The 16696-nt window shown below is 43.9% G+C and overlaps 1 protein-coding gene across 2 annotated transcripts in view; it reads right to left on the bottom strand.

Moving 5' to 3' along the window:
- The window catches only part of atp8b1 (ATPase phospholipid transporting 8B1), a 38583-nt gene that overhangs the window by 10465 nt on the left and 11422 nt on the right, over positions 1 to 16696 (bottom strand). For both annotated transcript variants that reach the window (XM_080017921.1, XM_080017922.1), the window contains exons 4-18: positions 13642 to 13755; positions 11641 to 11739; positions 11476 to 11537; positions 11201 to 11273; positions 11029 to 11099; positions 8097 to 8179; positions 6707 to 6865; positions 5441 to 5529; positions 4830 to 5020; positions 4616 to 4700; positions 4285 to 4408; positions 3249 to 3292; positions 1682 to 1838; positions 1407 to 1595; positions 775 to 887 (exon numbers count right to left, since the gene is read on the bottom strand). In XM_080017921.1, coding sequence (XP_079874047.1) covers positions 775 to 887; positions 1407 to 1595; positions 1682 to 1838; positions 3249 to 3292; positions 4285 to 4408; positions 4616 to 4700; positions 4830 to 5020; positions 5441 to 5529; positions 6707 to 6865; positions 8097 to 8179; positions 11029 to 11099; positions 11201 to 11273; positions 11476 to 11537; positions 11641 to 11739; positions 13642 to 13755 — 1653 coding nt within the window. The remainder of the gene's footprint in view (positions 1 to 774; positions 888 to 1406; positions 1596 to 1681; positions 1839 to 3248; positions 3293 to 4284; positions 4409 to 4615; positions 4701 to 4829; positions 5021 to 5440; positions 5530 to 6706; positions 6866 to 8096; positions 8180 to 11028; positions 11100 to 11200; positions 11274 to 11475; positions 11538 to 11640; positions 11740 to 13641; positions 13756 to 16696) is intronic.

Genomic DNA, 16696 nt, shown 5'->3' with positions numbered 1-16696 from the left:
ACAACATTAACTCAACGACAACATAAATAACACAAAAGACATAAATGACAACGAAAACATAAACACAACAACATAAATAACACAATGAAAACATAAATGACACAACAACAACATAAACACAACATAAACACAAAATGACAACAACATTAACACAACAACAACAGAACCACCACAGACAACATAAACACAACAACAACATAAATAACAACAAAAATAACACAACAACAACATAAACACAACGACAACATACACAACACAACAGCAACATAACAACATAAATAACACAACAACAATACAACACAAAAACCACAACAACGACAACATAAACACAACAACGACAACACAACGACAACACAACATAATCAACAACCTTTGTCACCTCTTGTAATAAGTGGTGGACCTGCCATGACAGGAAGTCACTGGTTTTAAAACTGAGTCACTGAGTCAGGTAAACAACGTGATCATGACATGAACATGGGGCGTGTCCTCCCCCACCACCAACACATCCCTTCACACCTGGATACACAGGGTGTGCAGAACGACACCACCAGGGAGACAGACAGGCAGGCAGATGCCTTTACCCATATCCCTTAATGCAGCTGAAGGACAAGGTTGCCTTCTACCTCCTGTTTGCGTGAACTTACGTCCAGGGAGCTCTCTCCAGGTGAACCCTCCCCTCTGCAGGTGAACCCTCCCCTCTGCAGGTGAACCCTCCCCTCTGCAGGTGAACCCTCCCCTCTGCAGGTGAACCCTCCCCTCTGCAGGTGAACTTACGTCCAGGGAGTTCTGCGTCGTCTCCTTGTTTCTGGACTGGGGCGACAGACGCTCATAGATCACGGTGTCGGCTCCTTTGCAGTACAGACGGATACGACCGTCTGGGAACCGCACTGAGGACCAGAGACATGTTGTTGTCATACTAAAGCAACTAACAGGCTTTACTTGTAATATATCCATCTATATACAACTATACACACAACTATATATCCACACACACACACACACACACACACACACACACACACACAATTATACATATACACACTATACACACACGCACACACACACACACACACACACAACTATACATATACACACCCACACACAAATTTGCGTGATTCATCATTTTTGTGTTGTACAATTGCTAATTTGGTAAAGCCAGGTTTCTGAGTTTGTGTCGTGTGTCGTGAATTTGCAAGTCTGTAAATATACTGTAAAATATTAGCGAGTCCGGTCACTTTGAGCGTCCGGTCACTTTGAGCGTCCGGTCACTTTGAGCGTCCGGTCAGCTGACGCCTCGTGAGTCTGCTGCTCTTGCTGGTGTCCGTGCAGGACGTGCCAAGTCTCTGTCTCGGTCAAGTCTGGCGTTTGCAAACTTGAGAGTGGGGTGAACTGACGCCGACACTCACGGATGATGGACATGCGCTTGCGGTCGGAGTTGAAGTCGAGCAGCGCCAGCATGTGGTAGGTGGTCTCCTGGTCCAGCTCGCTGATGGTGATGGTGTCCTGCGTGCGGGTCAGGAACACAAAGCCAAAGTTCCTGGCGGCCGTCACCAGAGCGCCCTCGTCCGGAGACGCCGCCTGGTACAGCAGCTCATCTGGGGGCGGGACCGGCACACGCTTAGAGTCAGGACGGAAAGGTTGTTTGTATTCGCCCCCCCCGTTCCTCCGCCCTACTCCCCACCTTCTTTCTGCTCCACCATCACGGTGTGGCAGAGCGACAGCAGCTTGAAGAACTCCAGCGCATCCTTGTCCTTCTTGGACCGGATGCAGGTCACCAGGGAGTGATCCACGAACTGGAACTTCTTATCAGCGTGCCGGTTCCAGCCAAAGTCCACCGGCTACGAAGAAATAATATTAATAATAAAAAAATAAATAGTATTATTATTATTAATAATAATAATAATAATAATAATAAAATAAAAAATAAATAGTATTATTATTAATAATAATCAATAAAATAAAAAATAAATAGTATTATTAATAATAATCATAATAAAATAAATAGTATTAATAATAATAATTTTAATAATAAATAAATTGTATTATTAATAATAATAAAAAATAAATTGTATTATTAATAATAATAATAATAATAAAATAAAAAATAAATTGTATTATTAATAATAATGATATAATAAATATAGCTGCAGGCAACAACACACGGGGTCCAGTTAGTTTGTGTTCGGTACCTTTTACAGGTTTCCGAGGTTCATAAACCAACAGCAAACAAAGGGACGCTTCCTCCAAAGGTTCTTAGAACTCCCTGTGGTGCCAAGACGCCGTCAGTGACCGATTATAATTTTTGGGGTTTTGTGAAAAGCAGCACGAGTCACAGTTTTCCGAGTTTCCATTGAACGCAGCCTCTGTTGGGGTTGTCTGTCTACGTGTAGTCAACGTTTTGCAGTCTGCAGGCGCTGGATGCCAATGAGTTCTGAGAGACGAAGCTTGGAATGACATAACCTCGGATGATGATGTCACAAAGAGCTCCACTCCTTGATCTACTCGGATCCTCTCAACGCTCTTCTACTTCCGGTAAATTTGGAACAGATTTTTCCACTCATTCCTGCTCCGAATGTAGATGGATATTGATTAAACTCGAACGACAAGGCGTCTGAAACGTCCTGGTTCCACCTCAACCATGTCCGTGTGTACTGTGGTTGTCGCGTTCCAGATACTTTAAACCCGAAAAACGCAAAGGTTCAAAAATATAAAATGAAGTGAAATAAAACAATATCATATCAAAAGAAAGTGAAATAAAGTAAAATAATATAATAATAAAATATAAAAATAAAACAAAACAAGATAAAATCCAATGAAACCGCATGAAAAACACGCCGACTTTTTCGACTCTTGCGAGAAAACGGTGTGGATCCCACAGCGTCTGGTGCCTCTGAACCACCATCGTGCGGCTGCACCACCTTCTGCTGATCCCACGGTCGGAAATCTAGACATGGTGGTTTCTGCAGCGTCCACCAGAGAGCGTCAGACGTCTAAACACTCCACCGCTCGGCTAAAATATAAAGAAAATCTTCTTTTTGTTGATAATAATCATATTTATATTTGCTTCTTTTTCCCGTCATTGCCCCTAAATCTGGGATTCGGGGAAAAACGCAGGATCTGTCTGTGTGTTCATGCATCACATACTTTGTTCTCAGTCTTTGGCTGCATCTGAATTCTTACTAAATGAGCAAGATATTTAACACTGCACGTACATACGTTCACACACAGAGATCATTTATTTTCTTTACCCTTCCTCTGTCCAGCGAAACTCCCTCCGCGTTGGTGGGGTCACCTGGGAAAAGGACACGAGGTTTAAAAACTAAACAACGTTCCAGTCGGACGAAGCAGCGAGGAGCGAGGCCTCCCCGCCCAGGAAGGAAGCAGGATCCAACATGGAGACGCTGGGAAGGAGGCGCCGGGAGAACAGAAGCACCGGTTCCAGGAAGATGATGAGGACGCACGGAACATCCAGCGAGGAGCTAGGAGACAGGCTAGGAGCAAGGAGACAGGCAAGGAGCTAGAAGACAGGCTAGGAGCTAGAAGACAGGCTAGGAGCTAGAAGACAGGCAAGGAGCTAGGAGACAGGCAAGGAGCTAGGAGACAGGCAAGGAGCTAGGAGACAGGCAAGGAGCTAGGAGACAGGCTAGGAGACAGGCTAGGAGACAGGCTAGGAGACAGGCTAGGAGACAGGCTAGGAGACAGGCTAGGAGACAGGCTAGGAGCTAGGAGGCAGGTTAGGAGACAGTCTAGGAGCTAGGAGACAGTCTAGGAGCTAGGTGCTAGGAGACAGGCTAGGATACAGGCTAGTAGCTAGGAGGCAGGTTAGGAGCTAGGAGACAGGCTAGGAGCTAGGAGGCAGGTTAGGAGCTAGGAGACAGGCTCGGAGCTAGGAGACAGGCTCGGAGCTAGGAGACAGGCTCGGAGCTAGGAGACAGGCTCGGAGCTAGGAGACAGTCGAGGAGACAGTCGAGGAGACAGTCGAGGAGACAGTCGAGGAGACAGTCGAGGAGACAGTCGAGGAGACAGTCGAGGAGACAGTCGAGGAGACAGTCGAGGACCTAGGAGGCAATCTATGTTGAGAAGCAGCGTTGACGCCACTGGCCGCACAGTGTAGCTGACATGTAATGACACCAGTTAGGCAGCAGGTGTTGTTTTGCTGCTGTGGACGGTCACCGATGAAGTGGCTCTGCAGCAGACTCCACACTGGGTTTGAGTGGCGTTCAATCCAATGGCGAATTGTCCTAACAAACCCAGGAGCTGATATTTGGTGTGAAGGTCTCTCACCGTAGGTTCTTCCAGCGATGGTGCACTTCTTGAAGGCCATGATATTCTGGGTGAGCGTCCCCGTCTTGTCGGAGAAGATGTACTCGATCTGGCCGAGCTGCTCGTTCAGGGTGGTGGTTCGAGCCTGGACACAGGGAGGGATCCATCACACTCTACTTCCAAAACCTGGTCCAGTCTGGCGGTTCGGCCATATTTTATTTTTTTTTATTTTTTCGATTTGCCTTTTGCTTTGATGAACCCAAACACGTGCACTGCGACCGCCACGCAACGGTAAGACCTGTTTTCGGATTCGGTGTAAAGCCGAACCCCGGCTCAGGCAGGGCGCTGGTACCTTGGCAGGCGTGTCCTTCTCAGGGTAGTACATCTGAAGGTCCCAGTTGATGAACTTGCTTTGTCCCAAACGAATCACCTCCACACTGCCATGACACCAAGAAACAGAAATAGACAAAAGGGCAAAAGGTTTTCCTTTAAATAAATGACACCAGGGAGGGGTGTACATACCCAAGATGATGTATTATAACCGTGATAATGCACGTTTTACTGACCTGACATATAGTGATATAGGCACCATGGTATTAAGGACGATGATGTAGCCCCAGAAGCTGAGGAACCCTCGGTAGGAAACTTCCTGGTCTTTGTCGTCCACCAGGTACCACGCCTTCAAGCCGATCTCCTCGTACCAGAAGGTGTGGCCGATGGCCAGGCCGGCCGCCACCACGATCAACACAACGAAGATCTAGAGCGAGGGAGCGTTGATGAACATGTATGCCTGCATGTACTGTGTGTTTGGGCCTATGCGGGTGATTCCCCCAATATGGTGACGTGCGTTTCCATGACGACTGGAGTTCTCCACCACATTCCATCATATTCGCGTAGGACGCGACTCGGGGCTAATATCTGGCACGAAAAGTTGAATCTCTTGTAAACCATTCGCCAGGTCCTCCGGCAAAGTCACAGCGCACCTGTTGGGATTGGGCGGTCGCTTTGATGCGTTTTCTGTGCATGTGACTCGAGAACTGTGGGAGGAGTAGCGTGGCGGAAATTTGGCTTTAATAATAAGATGTTGTGCAAAAGTAGTGTGTGGTACTCTCAGTACATTTAGTCATGTTGATGTATTAAATGTGTCTAAAATACAGCCCCCCCCACACACACTTACTGTGTAGACCATGTAGTTCATCAGTTCGTCGATCTTGGTCCTCTTAAACCTTGTTTTGCCGCTGTTCCTCATGATTTTGGTGTCTGCTCCTAAAGCATCACAACACAGACCGTTACCCACGGAGCGACTGCCCACGCCACCAAAATCCCTTCAAGTTGGACTCCTGGTGAATCCGTCAACATTTCTCGCAGTACGTTATGAGCGGGTTGCGCCATCCATCCATACATCCATCTGTCCATTTTCCTCCTCTTATCCGGGGCCGGGTCGCGGTGGCAGCAGGCTGAGCAAGGAGCTCCAGGACCCCTTCTCCCCGGCAACGTTTTCCAGTTCCTCCTGGGGGACCCCGAGGCGTTCCCAGGCCAGCTGGGATATGTAATCCCTCCAGCACGTTCTGGGTCTACCCGTGGTCTCCTACCAGTTGGACGTGCTTGAAAAACCTCCAAGGGAAGGTGCCCAGGAGGCATCCTGATCAGATGCCCCGACCACCTCAACTGGCTCCTAGACGCGAAGGAGCAGCGGCTCTACTCCGAGCTCCCTCCGGATGTCCGAGCTCCTCACCCCATCTCCAAGGCTGAGCCCGGCCACCCTACGGAGGAAACTCATTTCGGCCGCTTGTATTCATGATCTCGTTCTTTTGGTCACTTCCCAGAGCTCATGACCATAGGTGGGGGTTGGGACGTAGGTGGACCGGTAAATTGAGAGCTTTGCCTGCCGGCTCACCTCCCTCTTCACCACAACGGTTCGGTACAAGGCCCGCATCACTGCTGACGCCGCACCGATCCGCCTGTCCATCTCACGCTCCATTTTCCCCCTCACTCGTGAACAAGATCCCGAGATACTTGAACTCCTTCACTTGGGGCAGCAACTCGCTCCCAACCCAGAGGGAGCAATCCACTGTTTTCCAGAGGAGAACCATGGCCTCAGACTTGGAGGTGCTGACTCTCATCCTGACCGCTTCACACTCTGCTGCAAAGCGTCCCAGTGCGTGCTGGAGGTCACGGTCTGATGAAGCCACAAAACCACATCATCTGCAAAAAGCAGAGATGCAATTCTGGGATTCCCAAACAGGACACTCTCCTCCGGCGCCTTGAGATCCTGTCCATGAATGTCACAAACAGAATCAGGGACAAGGGGCAACCTTGGCGGAGTCCAACACCGTTGGGTTCCGCCGTCCTCAACGTTAATATCCTGCTTTTTTTACAGACTTATCGTCACGTCATATAAACTGCTGGGCCCAACTCCATCCAACCCTCCGTGTGTCCATACCAGCGAAGATGAGCAGGCCGTGGCACTCCTCCGTGTTCCTGATCTTGCAGCCTCTCAGCAGCATGTTGTCCAGGTCCAGGGGGTAGCGCTCCATGTCCCACGCCATCGTCCCCACAAACTTGTCCAGACGGTTGTTGGGCTCCTCGCACTGGATCAGAGCTGAGAGGAGGAAGTAAGTTTAGACGTGATGCGGGTCAGTGATTTACTTTTTACTACCATAATAAAACCTATGGAGCTGCAATGTACAAACAGCATCTACGGCCTGAACTCAAACGGCTGCATTTTGATGGAACAGCCGTAGAAAACTATTCTCATTAGTTACACAAGTACACATTACATAATCTAAACACAAATAGACTTTATCTAAATTCTTATCCACTCCTGATATCACAAGCCAACAGTGAATACACGCTCTTGGTGAGCACGGAGCGTGTATTTTGTGTCAAATTGTTGACTTAATAAAAAGTGTCTCAATTTGGCACTCAACATTTTCTGTACAAGATCACCATCTTGTTCTCCAGAGACCGAAGTTGGCAAGAAGGATGCTTGGCAGAGGTGGACGGTAAGGTTTCGTCCTCATTCTGACCTGAATGCCGCCTCGTTTACCACGGTGCTTACTCCGTGGTCCCGCTCTTGGAACAGCAACTCCATTTTTGTTGTTGTTGAAAGTGTTGGCGCGTAAAATTTCAGTCGGCCACTCATGTTCAACAGATACAAAGTCCCAAAGTTGTTCTTTTAGGGAAGTTTTTATGTCCATGAGTGCATCGCGGCCGTAGGAGGTAACTGACGATGCTTTTTTGCGAACATTATGGTAAAAAAAACTGAAAAAAATACTCAAATGTGCGGAGTAAGCCGGAGCGCCGGCGCAGGCGACCATAAGGGGCGGCGCCACTATCGCCACTGTACTTATATCTAGTTCCCTCTGTTTAGTAAGTATATTTGATCCTATTTTGGTATGGATTTTATAATCAAACTTGCGTCTGGGCGCCATGCCACGCAAACACATGTATGGTGAAAAAACAGAGCTAGTAGCTATCCTAAAAGTCACACTTGTGGCAGTAGCCGGCGGGGGAATGATATCTGCGGTCCGCTATGCAGCAGTAGGAAATAGAGTAAATTAAATACATCCACAATACAAACACACTGTTTTTATTTGCTTTGTTTGGGGGCGGAGCTCTACACGCCACAGCTCCGATCAGTTTTTGTATTTGAGGCAGGACTTATTTGTTGATGTGGACCACACCCCCGGCCTTTATAAGAGGCTGTCATTTGACTACCGGTTTATATTTGAGGAAATATAGTATTATAAAAAGTGTACAGTATTATCATTTTCATTAAATTAAGTATTTTTTGCACTGGGACAGTATAAAATTGACAGTGTTGTGTTTACCGTCGAACTGAGCCAGCTGTCTCTCTCCCTGGAGCTTCTCATCCGTCACCCTCAGCCCCATCTTGAACTTCAGGTTCGTCTCTCTGGAGAATAAACAAACCGTGATCAAATACTTCAAGTTCCTTCTTTCTCAATTCAAGATTTTTTATTTGTCACATACATATACATACTTTCATACATATATGCAGTGAAATGTAATAATCTGTTCTGTTCTGTTCACTTCTGCTGAAGGATGAGGATTCTAGTCGGTTGGTGTGCAATAAGCAGGATAATGTTGCAGCCGGACGGTCATTGCCACTAAATAACCTCCATCAGAGAGATAGAAAACGTATTTTATTAAAGTTTCTATATTGGAGAACATTTAAAGTGTAGGCAAACCAATAAATACAACTAAAAACAAAAACAAGCAAACACGAAAAAATGTATTGTTTTTCCCCGAGTGCCAGTGAACGAATCATCACTTCTGAAAATGTTTTCGGGGTTTCCCATGAAGGCAGCATCGCTTCCTGCTTGGAGAGATGTGTGGATGGACAGTGGATGGATTGATAATGCCTAGTCTGACTTCTGCGCTTATTTTGCTGAGTAACCTAAAAGTGTAATAATAAATAAAATAATCAATGTTTTTTTGTTTATTATACTCATTTGAAAATCAGGACTGTCGGCTGCATAACTGCCAATCCCAAGGTGGTCAAAAAAGTCCAATAATGACAGATATAATCAATACACCGATACATTGGTCAGGCTCTTATTATTAATATTATTATTATTATTAGGGGGCCAGCCCGTAGGTTATTGATATTGTTCTGGATAAATTATATTGTTCTGGGAAAATCCTCTGAATTTTAAAATCTAAAACAAGAGAAGCTATGAACACACTGTTTACATCTTGTTTGAACTGGTACGTCACAAACATCTGGTGGTTGACGTTTCATTCAAATCCATCCACATATGGAGCAGAAATGAGTGAAAAACAGGAGAACTTTGATCTATATCACAGACGTGGTCCAATGCATTTCACATCAAAATATGTCCAACCCGGAAAACACAACAATGACATGAGCGACGAAAGCGGTTGAGGTGTCGTTTAAACCGCTATGTCACAAGGATCTCAAGGTTTAAGTTTCATCCGAATGGATCAACATACGGAACAAGGATTTGTGCAAAACCGAACAACTTTGATCAAAAATATTCACCTGGTCTGGCTTGACTTCCATGACATTTAACTTAAATTATTCGTAAACAAAGTGAACAAAATGAGATTTACATGAAGACGCTTTATAACCTCATCATATTATTTACTATAAATGATATTTACAGTAAGACACTTTATGACATTATATTATTTACTATAAATGTACAGGTTCTGGCTCAGAATGAATCCACTCGAATGTAAGACTGAGTGATGTGTTCAACATCCAGCGAGGCGTCGGGAAAACAGAAGCCGTGCAATAGTAATTACTCACAGAAATACCACAACGTTTTTGGTATTTCATGGACACATAACTTTTTGGAAATATAATTCAAGGAGAGAAGTCACAACTAAAATTACGTAAGTTTGACTACTATCATAAATCTCTAAATACATAAACCTGCGTAAATAAGTGAGACACGTCACCTGCCGTCACTGAGAATGCACATGTACTTACACACAAGGTAAGTTACAACAATGAAAAGGTTTGGTTTCACGTAAAAAATAAACAGTTGTTTTAAAGAAACTTCATGTACAACCAGTTTCCTACAGCTAAACGTAGCAGATTTAATAAAAAGACAAAGTGTTAAGTGTTGACAAGTTCTTCCACAATAATTCTAAAAACAAATTCATGTTAAACTTCCATAAATTGTTGTCTGCATTATCATATAGACAACTAATAAACTGAATTTTACAATTGTACATTGACAGAAAAAAATACAATAGTAGTAAAGTAGTAATTACAAGTAACGTGCATTTATAATATTTCTAGAATAAAATGTGTTTATTGTTAAGCAAAGTAATTACAAATTTTGTTTTTGTTATTGTTCCAGATGCCACAAAATTGTTGAAAATCTAAGACAGTAAAGAAGCCATTGCCGAAAAATCCGGTCGTCAAGGTCAGTCACAATAGATTAAAAAAAAAAAAAAGTACTACGGACGTAACACCACGATATTTGTACATTAAGTAAATTGTGATGCATTTCACAGAAAATTTCCAAGAAATTGTAACACATACCTAAAACTAATAAACCGGAACCCATGTATTGCTGCCAGCAGCTATATTTATTATTAATATTATTATTATTATTATTAATATTATTATGATAATAATAAAATGTTCTAAGTGACAGGAACCAGGTTATTAAGGACCTAGTTGAAACAAGCAAAGCTTTAAATCTTTTAAACAAGGTTGTGTTTGATACAGCTCTTGGTGTTAAAAACGTTTAATTGTGCATAAACTGCGTTTCATCCTGTTATCATTATCCATATCAGTGCATCTCGTTCAAAATGGCCGACTTTGGAGCCACTGTGGTTTTCTCAGAGTTCTTCCTGCGTGAGAAGCACTCAGGTCCAGTGGACGTGGAAGCACTTTCCCACTCAGCTCTTATCAGGGAGCGGCTGTTGACCGAGCGCTCCAGAAAAATCTAAATCAAACAAGACGCTATGGCCTCCAGGCTAGAGGCTGCGGGGCAGAGCTGGAGGCTGGGACTTGTTTCACCCCAAATCCCAGGGTTTCATCACCAGTTCTCACACCTTACAAGTCGCAACACCCTACTCTACAATTCCCAACACCCTACTCTACAAGTCCCAACACCCTACTCTACAAGTCCCAACACCCTACTCTACAAGTTCTCATATTGTATTTCTCTCGCTTTCAGGGGGACAACACTATGAGCATGTGACAAATAAAACAGAACAGAAAGGTAAAGGTCACAGCATCTTGGAGTGGGGGCCTCTTACCCGTCCAGCTCGGCAGTCTCAACGTAGCACAAGCTGTTTGGGTTGGAGCTGGACAGCAGCAGGATGTCGGCCTGAAACACCGTGACAGAAAACAGCTTTAATGGTTGAACTTTACTTCCTTGGATTGAAGAAACGTTGTGTAAAATCAGTACAATGACTTAAAAGCCCTTACCGGCACAAAGTCGTTTTTCTTCAGACGAACCACGTCCCCGACCTGCATGTGCATCCACTTGGACTCCTGGAAGCTGAGCAGCAAAACAAAAACCCAGTCATTCGAAATCTGGACTCGAACAGCGGATGTGGCGTGCCAACGTTCGAAGCAGATGGACGCAGGCGCCCGGATCTTCAAGCTGCTTTCAGGCGTGGCTGCGTTCTGAAACGGAACCTGGAAAAACACCAAGTTCCGGGTATGTCATTTTAATCAGTTTGAAGTTAGTTATTTTGTACCTGCCGTCCAAGAGGACTTCACACTTCCTGTTGTTGATCTCCTTGTCCATCCTGTGACGAGCCTGGGGGCAAGGACCAAACCACAGAACTCAACGTCAATCAATACGGTGAATGAATTAAAGGGATTCACAAATAATAACCAAGAGTTATGTGGTCCCATCTCACCAGGTCGTCCGCCAGGTCCTTGATGGCGGTGATGCCCAGCACCAGCACCAGGGGGATCAGGGTGGTGTACCAGGGCAGCGTGGTGATCTGCGGGATGATCTGGAAACCGCAGGAAAAGGTGGTGCAAGCGGCACAAAGAACAATAACATTCGAGGTCATCGTCTTAAAGAGTCAGAATCTGACTCATTTGAACATTTCCTTGCACGGGGAGTTTGTCTCGGTCGGGAATAGAGAATTACAGACAATAAGTCTTTAAAAGCTTAACTTTGACACAACGTCACCATAAAAAAAAACAACTAAAGATTCATATATGTTATTAATAGTTTTGAAGTACAGCTCAATATTATTATTACTATTATTATTATGTTTGCATGTAAATATCATGGTATTTTATGGGAGAAATGTTGCAACAAATATAAATATGGTAGCTCAGGAGGTAGAGCTGGTGGTCTAGTGATCTAAAGGTTGCTGGTTCGATCCCAGGCTCCTCCTGCTAGCATGCTGTAGTGTCCTTGAGCAAGACACTTAACCCCTCATTGCTCCTGATGGCTGCGTCCGTCGGTGTTTGAACAATTGTAAGTCGCTTTGGATAAAAGCGTCTGATCAATGACTAAATGTAAGTAGGGTGGAAGAAAATAAACCCAGATTTTGTCCTCATTGGTTTAAATTTTCATTTTTACTTTTCTGCTGCTACAATATTATACTGACATCAGACACCAGAACTGATTGGGACAACTCCCTCCCTCCCTCCTGGTTGCAACCCTCTCCTTTTCTCCCTCATTTACTGCCATAACTATGACAGGAAGGGGCCACCTGACCAATTGCTGTTCCAGTTTTCCTGGACTTAATCAACTGTTTTTGTAGATACATGTCATCTGATGTTTCTTTTTGTTTTTCCATGTACATGTTGTTGTTTGTTTCTGTTTGTTCTTCCATGTACATGTTGTTGTTTGTTTCTATGTTTGTTTTTCCATGTACATGTTTGTTTCTATGTTTGTTTTTCCATGTACATGTTTGTTTCTATGTTTATGGTTTTCCATGTACATGTTTGTTTCTATGTTTATGGTTTTCCATGTACATGTTTGTTTCTATGTTTATGGTTTTCCGTGTACATGTTTGTTTCTATGTTTGTTTTTCCATGTACATGTAGTTGTTTGGTTCTATGTTTATGTTTTTCCATGTACATGTTGTTTGTTTCTATGTTTAATTGTCTCACTGTGGTGATTCTCCCTCTTGGAGTAGTGATGATTAGTTGCTTAAAGACCAAAACATGGTGAGATGGTTCTCCAAAGAGGGGGGTTGCTGGTGGTTGTGTGCTCTGCTCGTCACAGGACAGAGTTGTTGCAGCAGTTGTTGATGATTAAAGAATGAATAAAGAGAGTCATTGCAGGTTGACAAGTTCAACTCCACTTAACTCCGCAACTAACTCTGTCCTGGATGCAATGGAACAAATACTGTGTTGTATGTTCAGCATGCTGACAACAAAGGTAAAAAAAAAAATTATATATTTTTACAATCTCTCCTCGTGTTTTGTTTTAAGTTTGATAAGAGAACCATTTCATTTTGTGTCATTTTTAAGATGTGCTTTGTTAATTAGCTGATTTAGCTTTTAAACCTTTTAAATTGTTTTCTCCTTTTTGTGAAGAACTTTGTCCAAACTAATGTTTCAAAAAGTGCTCTATGAATAACTTGAATGGCATGAAATTAACCCCGCCCCCCAAATAAAATCAATTATACCCTTAATCGCAATTCTTTGTATGATGCTTAACGCTCTGATGGTGAGAACAGGAAAATACAAAGAGAAATCCTCCCGAACCCCCACGCCCGCTGAGGCTGCAGGACAACAGTCAAATCAGGAGCTCAACGCAAATCCATTACATGCAATAATGTATTTGGAACACACACACACACACACACACACACACACACACACACACACACACACACACACACACACACACACACACACACACACACACACACACACACACACACACACACCTGCAGGATGAGCAGAACCAGGAAGTAGAGGTTGGCCACCCGCTTGAACTGCTCCAGCAGGTTGAGGGGCAGGAAGGTCAGGGCGTTGTATTTATGCGTCTTGATGCCGTTTTCCTGCCCAGGAAAGAGCAGAAAAACATCAACAACATTCAACTGAGACACAGCGTTTCCTACGGTTACCGTGATGCCTTGCTTACCCCGTTACCGTGATGCCTTGCTTACCCCGTTACCGTGATGCCTTGCTTACCCAGTTACCGTGATGCCTTGCTTACCCAGTTACCGTGATGCCTTGCTTACCCAGTTACCGTGATGCCTTGCTTACCACGTTACCGTGATGCCTTGCTTACCACGTTACCGTGATGCCTTGCTTACCACGTTACCGTGATGCCTTGCTTACCACGTTACCGTGATGCCTTGCTTACCACGTTATCGTGATGCCTTGCTTACCACGTTACCGTGATGCCTTGCTTACCACGTTACCGTGATGCCTTGCTTACCACGTTGCCGTGATGCCTTGCTTATCACGTTGCCGTGATGCCTTGCTTATCACGTTGCCGTGATGCCTTGCTTACCACGTTGCCGTGATGCCTTGCTTACCACGTTGCCGTGATGCCTTGCTTACCACGTTACCGTGATGCCTTGCTTACCACGTTGCCGTGATGCCTTGCTTATCACGTTGCCGTGATGCCTTGCTTATCACGTTGCCGTGATGCCTTGCTTATCACGTTGCCGTGATGCCTTGCTTACCACGTTACCGTGATGCCTTGCTTACCACGTTACTTTGGGACGGCGACACTAACAGGAAGTTTGAAACCTTCATTCAACAAAGATAATGTAATAACAGTGAAAGACAAGCCACTTCCTGTGGAATAAAACAATTTAAAGTTGAAAATCTAATAACCTTCAATGTCGATGTCATACATTTCTCAGTAATGTAATGGAAGTCGCATAAAGTGGCAATAACAACATAACCTTTTTCTTGCAAAAGTTTTTACACTACAGTATTGTAAAATGACAATGTAACAATTATTAAAGTAAAGCCAAATTAAAGTAACTAAGAAAGCCAGGAATAATCATTGAATGGTAATATAATTATTGGATTGATAATGTAATAAACAAACGGATAATGTAATAAATAGACTGACTCAAGAAATGGACTGATAATGTAATAAATGGACTGATAATTCAATAACTGAACTGATAATAAAAGAACCGAACTGATAATGTAATAAATGAATTGATAATGTAATACATGGACTGATAATTCAATAAATGGCCTGACAATGTAATAAATGGCCTGGTAATGTAATAACTCAACCAATAATGTAATAACTCAACTGATAATGTAATAAGTCAACTGATAATGTAATGTAATAACTCAACTGATAATGTAATGTAATAACTCAACTGATAATGTAATAACTCAACTGATAATGTCATAAGTCTAAATTCTATGGAGGTTGGGGGTGTTACGTGCGGTGCTTTTTCATTTCGTGCAATAAGCACATTGAGTCAAATAAAATACAGTACATTTAAAATAAAACAAAACGTTCTGATGCTCAAGGACCCAAAACGTACTCGTGGTTTGATCAACGACGTCATTATTTTCAAAGGCTTTAATGTAAGACGGGAATGACAGGCCCATTATTATTACTCTTATTTGTTATCCATCCAGCATCCACCCATCCAGCATCAATCCATCCACCCATCCAGCATCCATCCATCCAGCACCCATCCACCCATCTAGCACCCACCCATCCATCCATCTAGCACCCACCCATCCATCCATCTAGCACCCACCCATCCAGCACCCATCCATCCATCCATCTAGTATCTCTGGGTAGACACCTCAGGGAGAGACGAGCTCAGACACGTCGCCCTAAAAGGGGAGGGACCACACACACTGTCTCCCTCCTCCACCCTCCTCCACCCTCCTCCAAAGGAGTCTTCAGTGGAGGCCTCAGGGTATCTGCTCTTCCAAACACACAAGGCTTGACACGCCCTTGGAAAAGCAATCTAAAATAATAACAATAGATATAATAAACAATAATAAATAGGGGACGGGGGCCACGCCCGTCCGTCTTCCAGTTCAAAATGGCTTTGAGGAAGACACTCCGTGTCGGCTCCGGGGGGCCTCGTCCCTGCTGCGAGCTGCCAGACCGGGGAGAGAGCGGAGGAAGCGCCAAAGCTCCCGCTTTACGATTGGCTGTTTGAGTCACATGGTGGTTTCGCCGCTTTACGATTGGCTGTTTGAGTCACATGTTTGACATGGCCTATAAACAGAGGTTTACGTCCTTTTAGTGGCGACTACTTATGTTCCGTTTCCATGAAATAAGAAAAACGTTGCGGCATTCCTGTAAATAATTCCAGTTTCACAGGTTCTATTTTTCCGACGCGTTCCTGGTACATGAATGCATCACTCGCACTGTTGAGTAAATGTATAGTAAATAATATGACGTCATAAAGCATCTTACTGTAAATATAATTTATAGTAAATATGATGACATCATAAAGTGTCTTCCTGTTAATATCATTTATAGTACATATGTCATAAAGCATCTGAATGCAAATATAATTTAAAGTAAATAATATGATGTCATAAAGCATCTTACTGTAAATATTTTGTTTCATTTTGTTTTGGAATGTTGTCGTGTCGGTGACGCACGACCGTCTGGCTACTTTGGGTCAGATTAAGTTGGTTTTTCAGTAATTTCTGCTTCCTATGTGCATCTATTTGGATGACACTTGAACCACGACATGTTTGCAACGTCCCGGTTCTAACGACACCTCAACCGTGTTCGTAGCTTCTGCGGTTATTCTGTTCCAGATGGTTTGAGCCCGAAAAAATGAAGGGTCCAGTTCTGCAGGTCGGACCGTCAAAAATAAAGCTCCAGGCAGCAATACATGGGGTCCATTTAGTCGTGTTTGGTACATATTACAGTTTCCCCAAAATGTTCTTGACAAAGACAAAACAACTAATGCGCCAACAGCTGCTGAGTACAACGTACTGTTATGAACCTCAAATAAAACCAAAAGGTACATATCATGAAGCAGG

The sequence above is a fragment of the Zeus faber genome (genome assembly GCF_960531495.2).
Source record: "Zeus faber genome assembly, chromosome: 17".
In the NCBI taxonomy this organism is placed as follows: Eukaryota; Metazoa; Chordata; class Actinopteri; order Zeiformes; family Zeidae; genus Zeus; species Zeus faber.
This window is presented reverse-complemented; position numbering and strand designations above follow the sequence as displayed.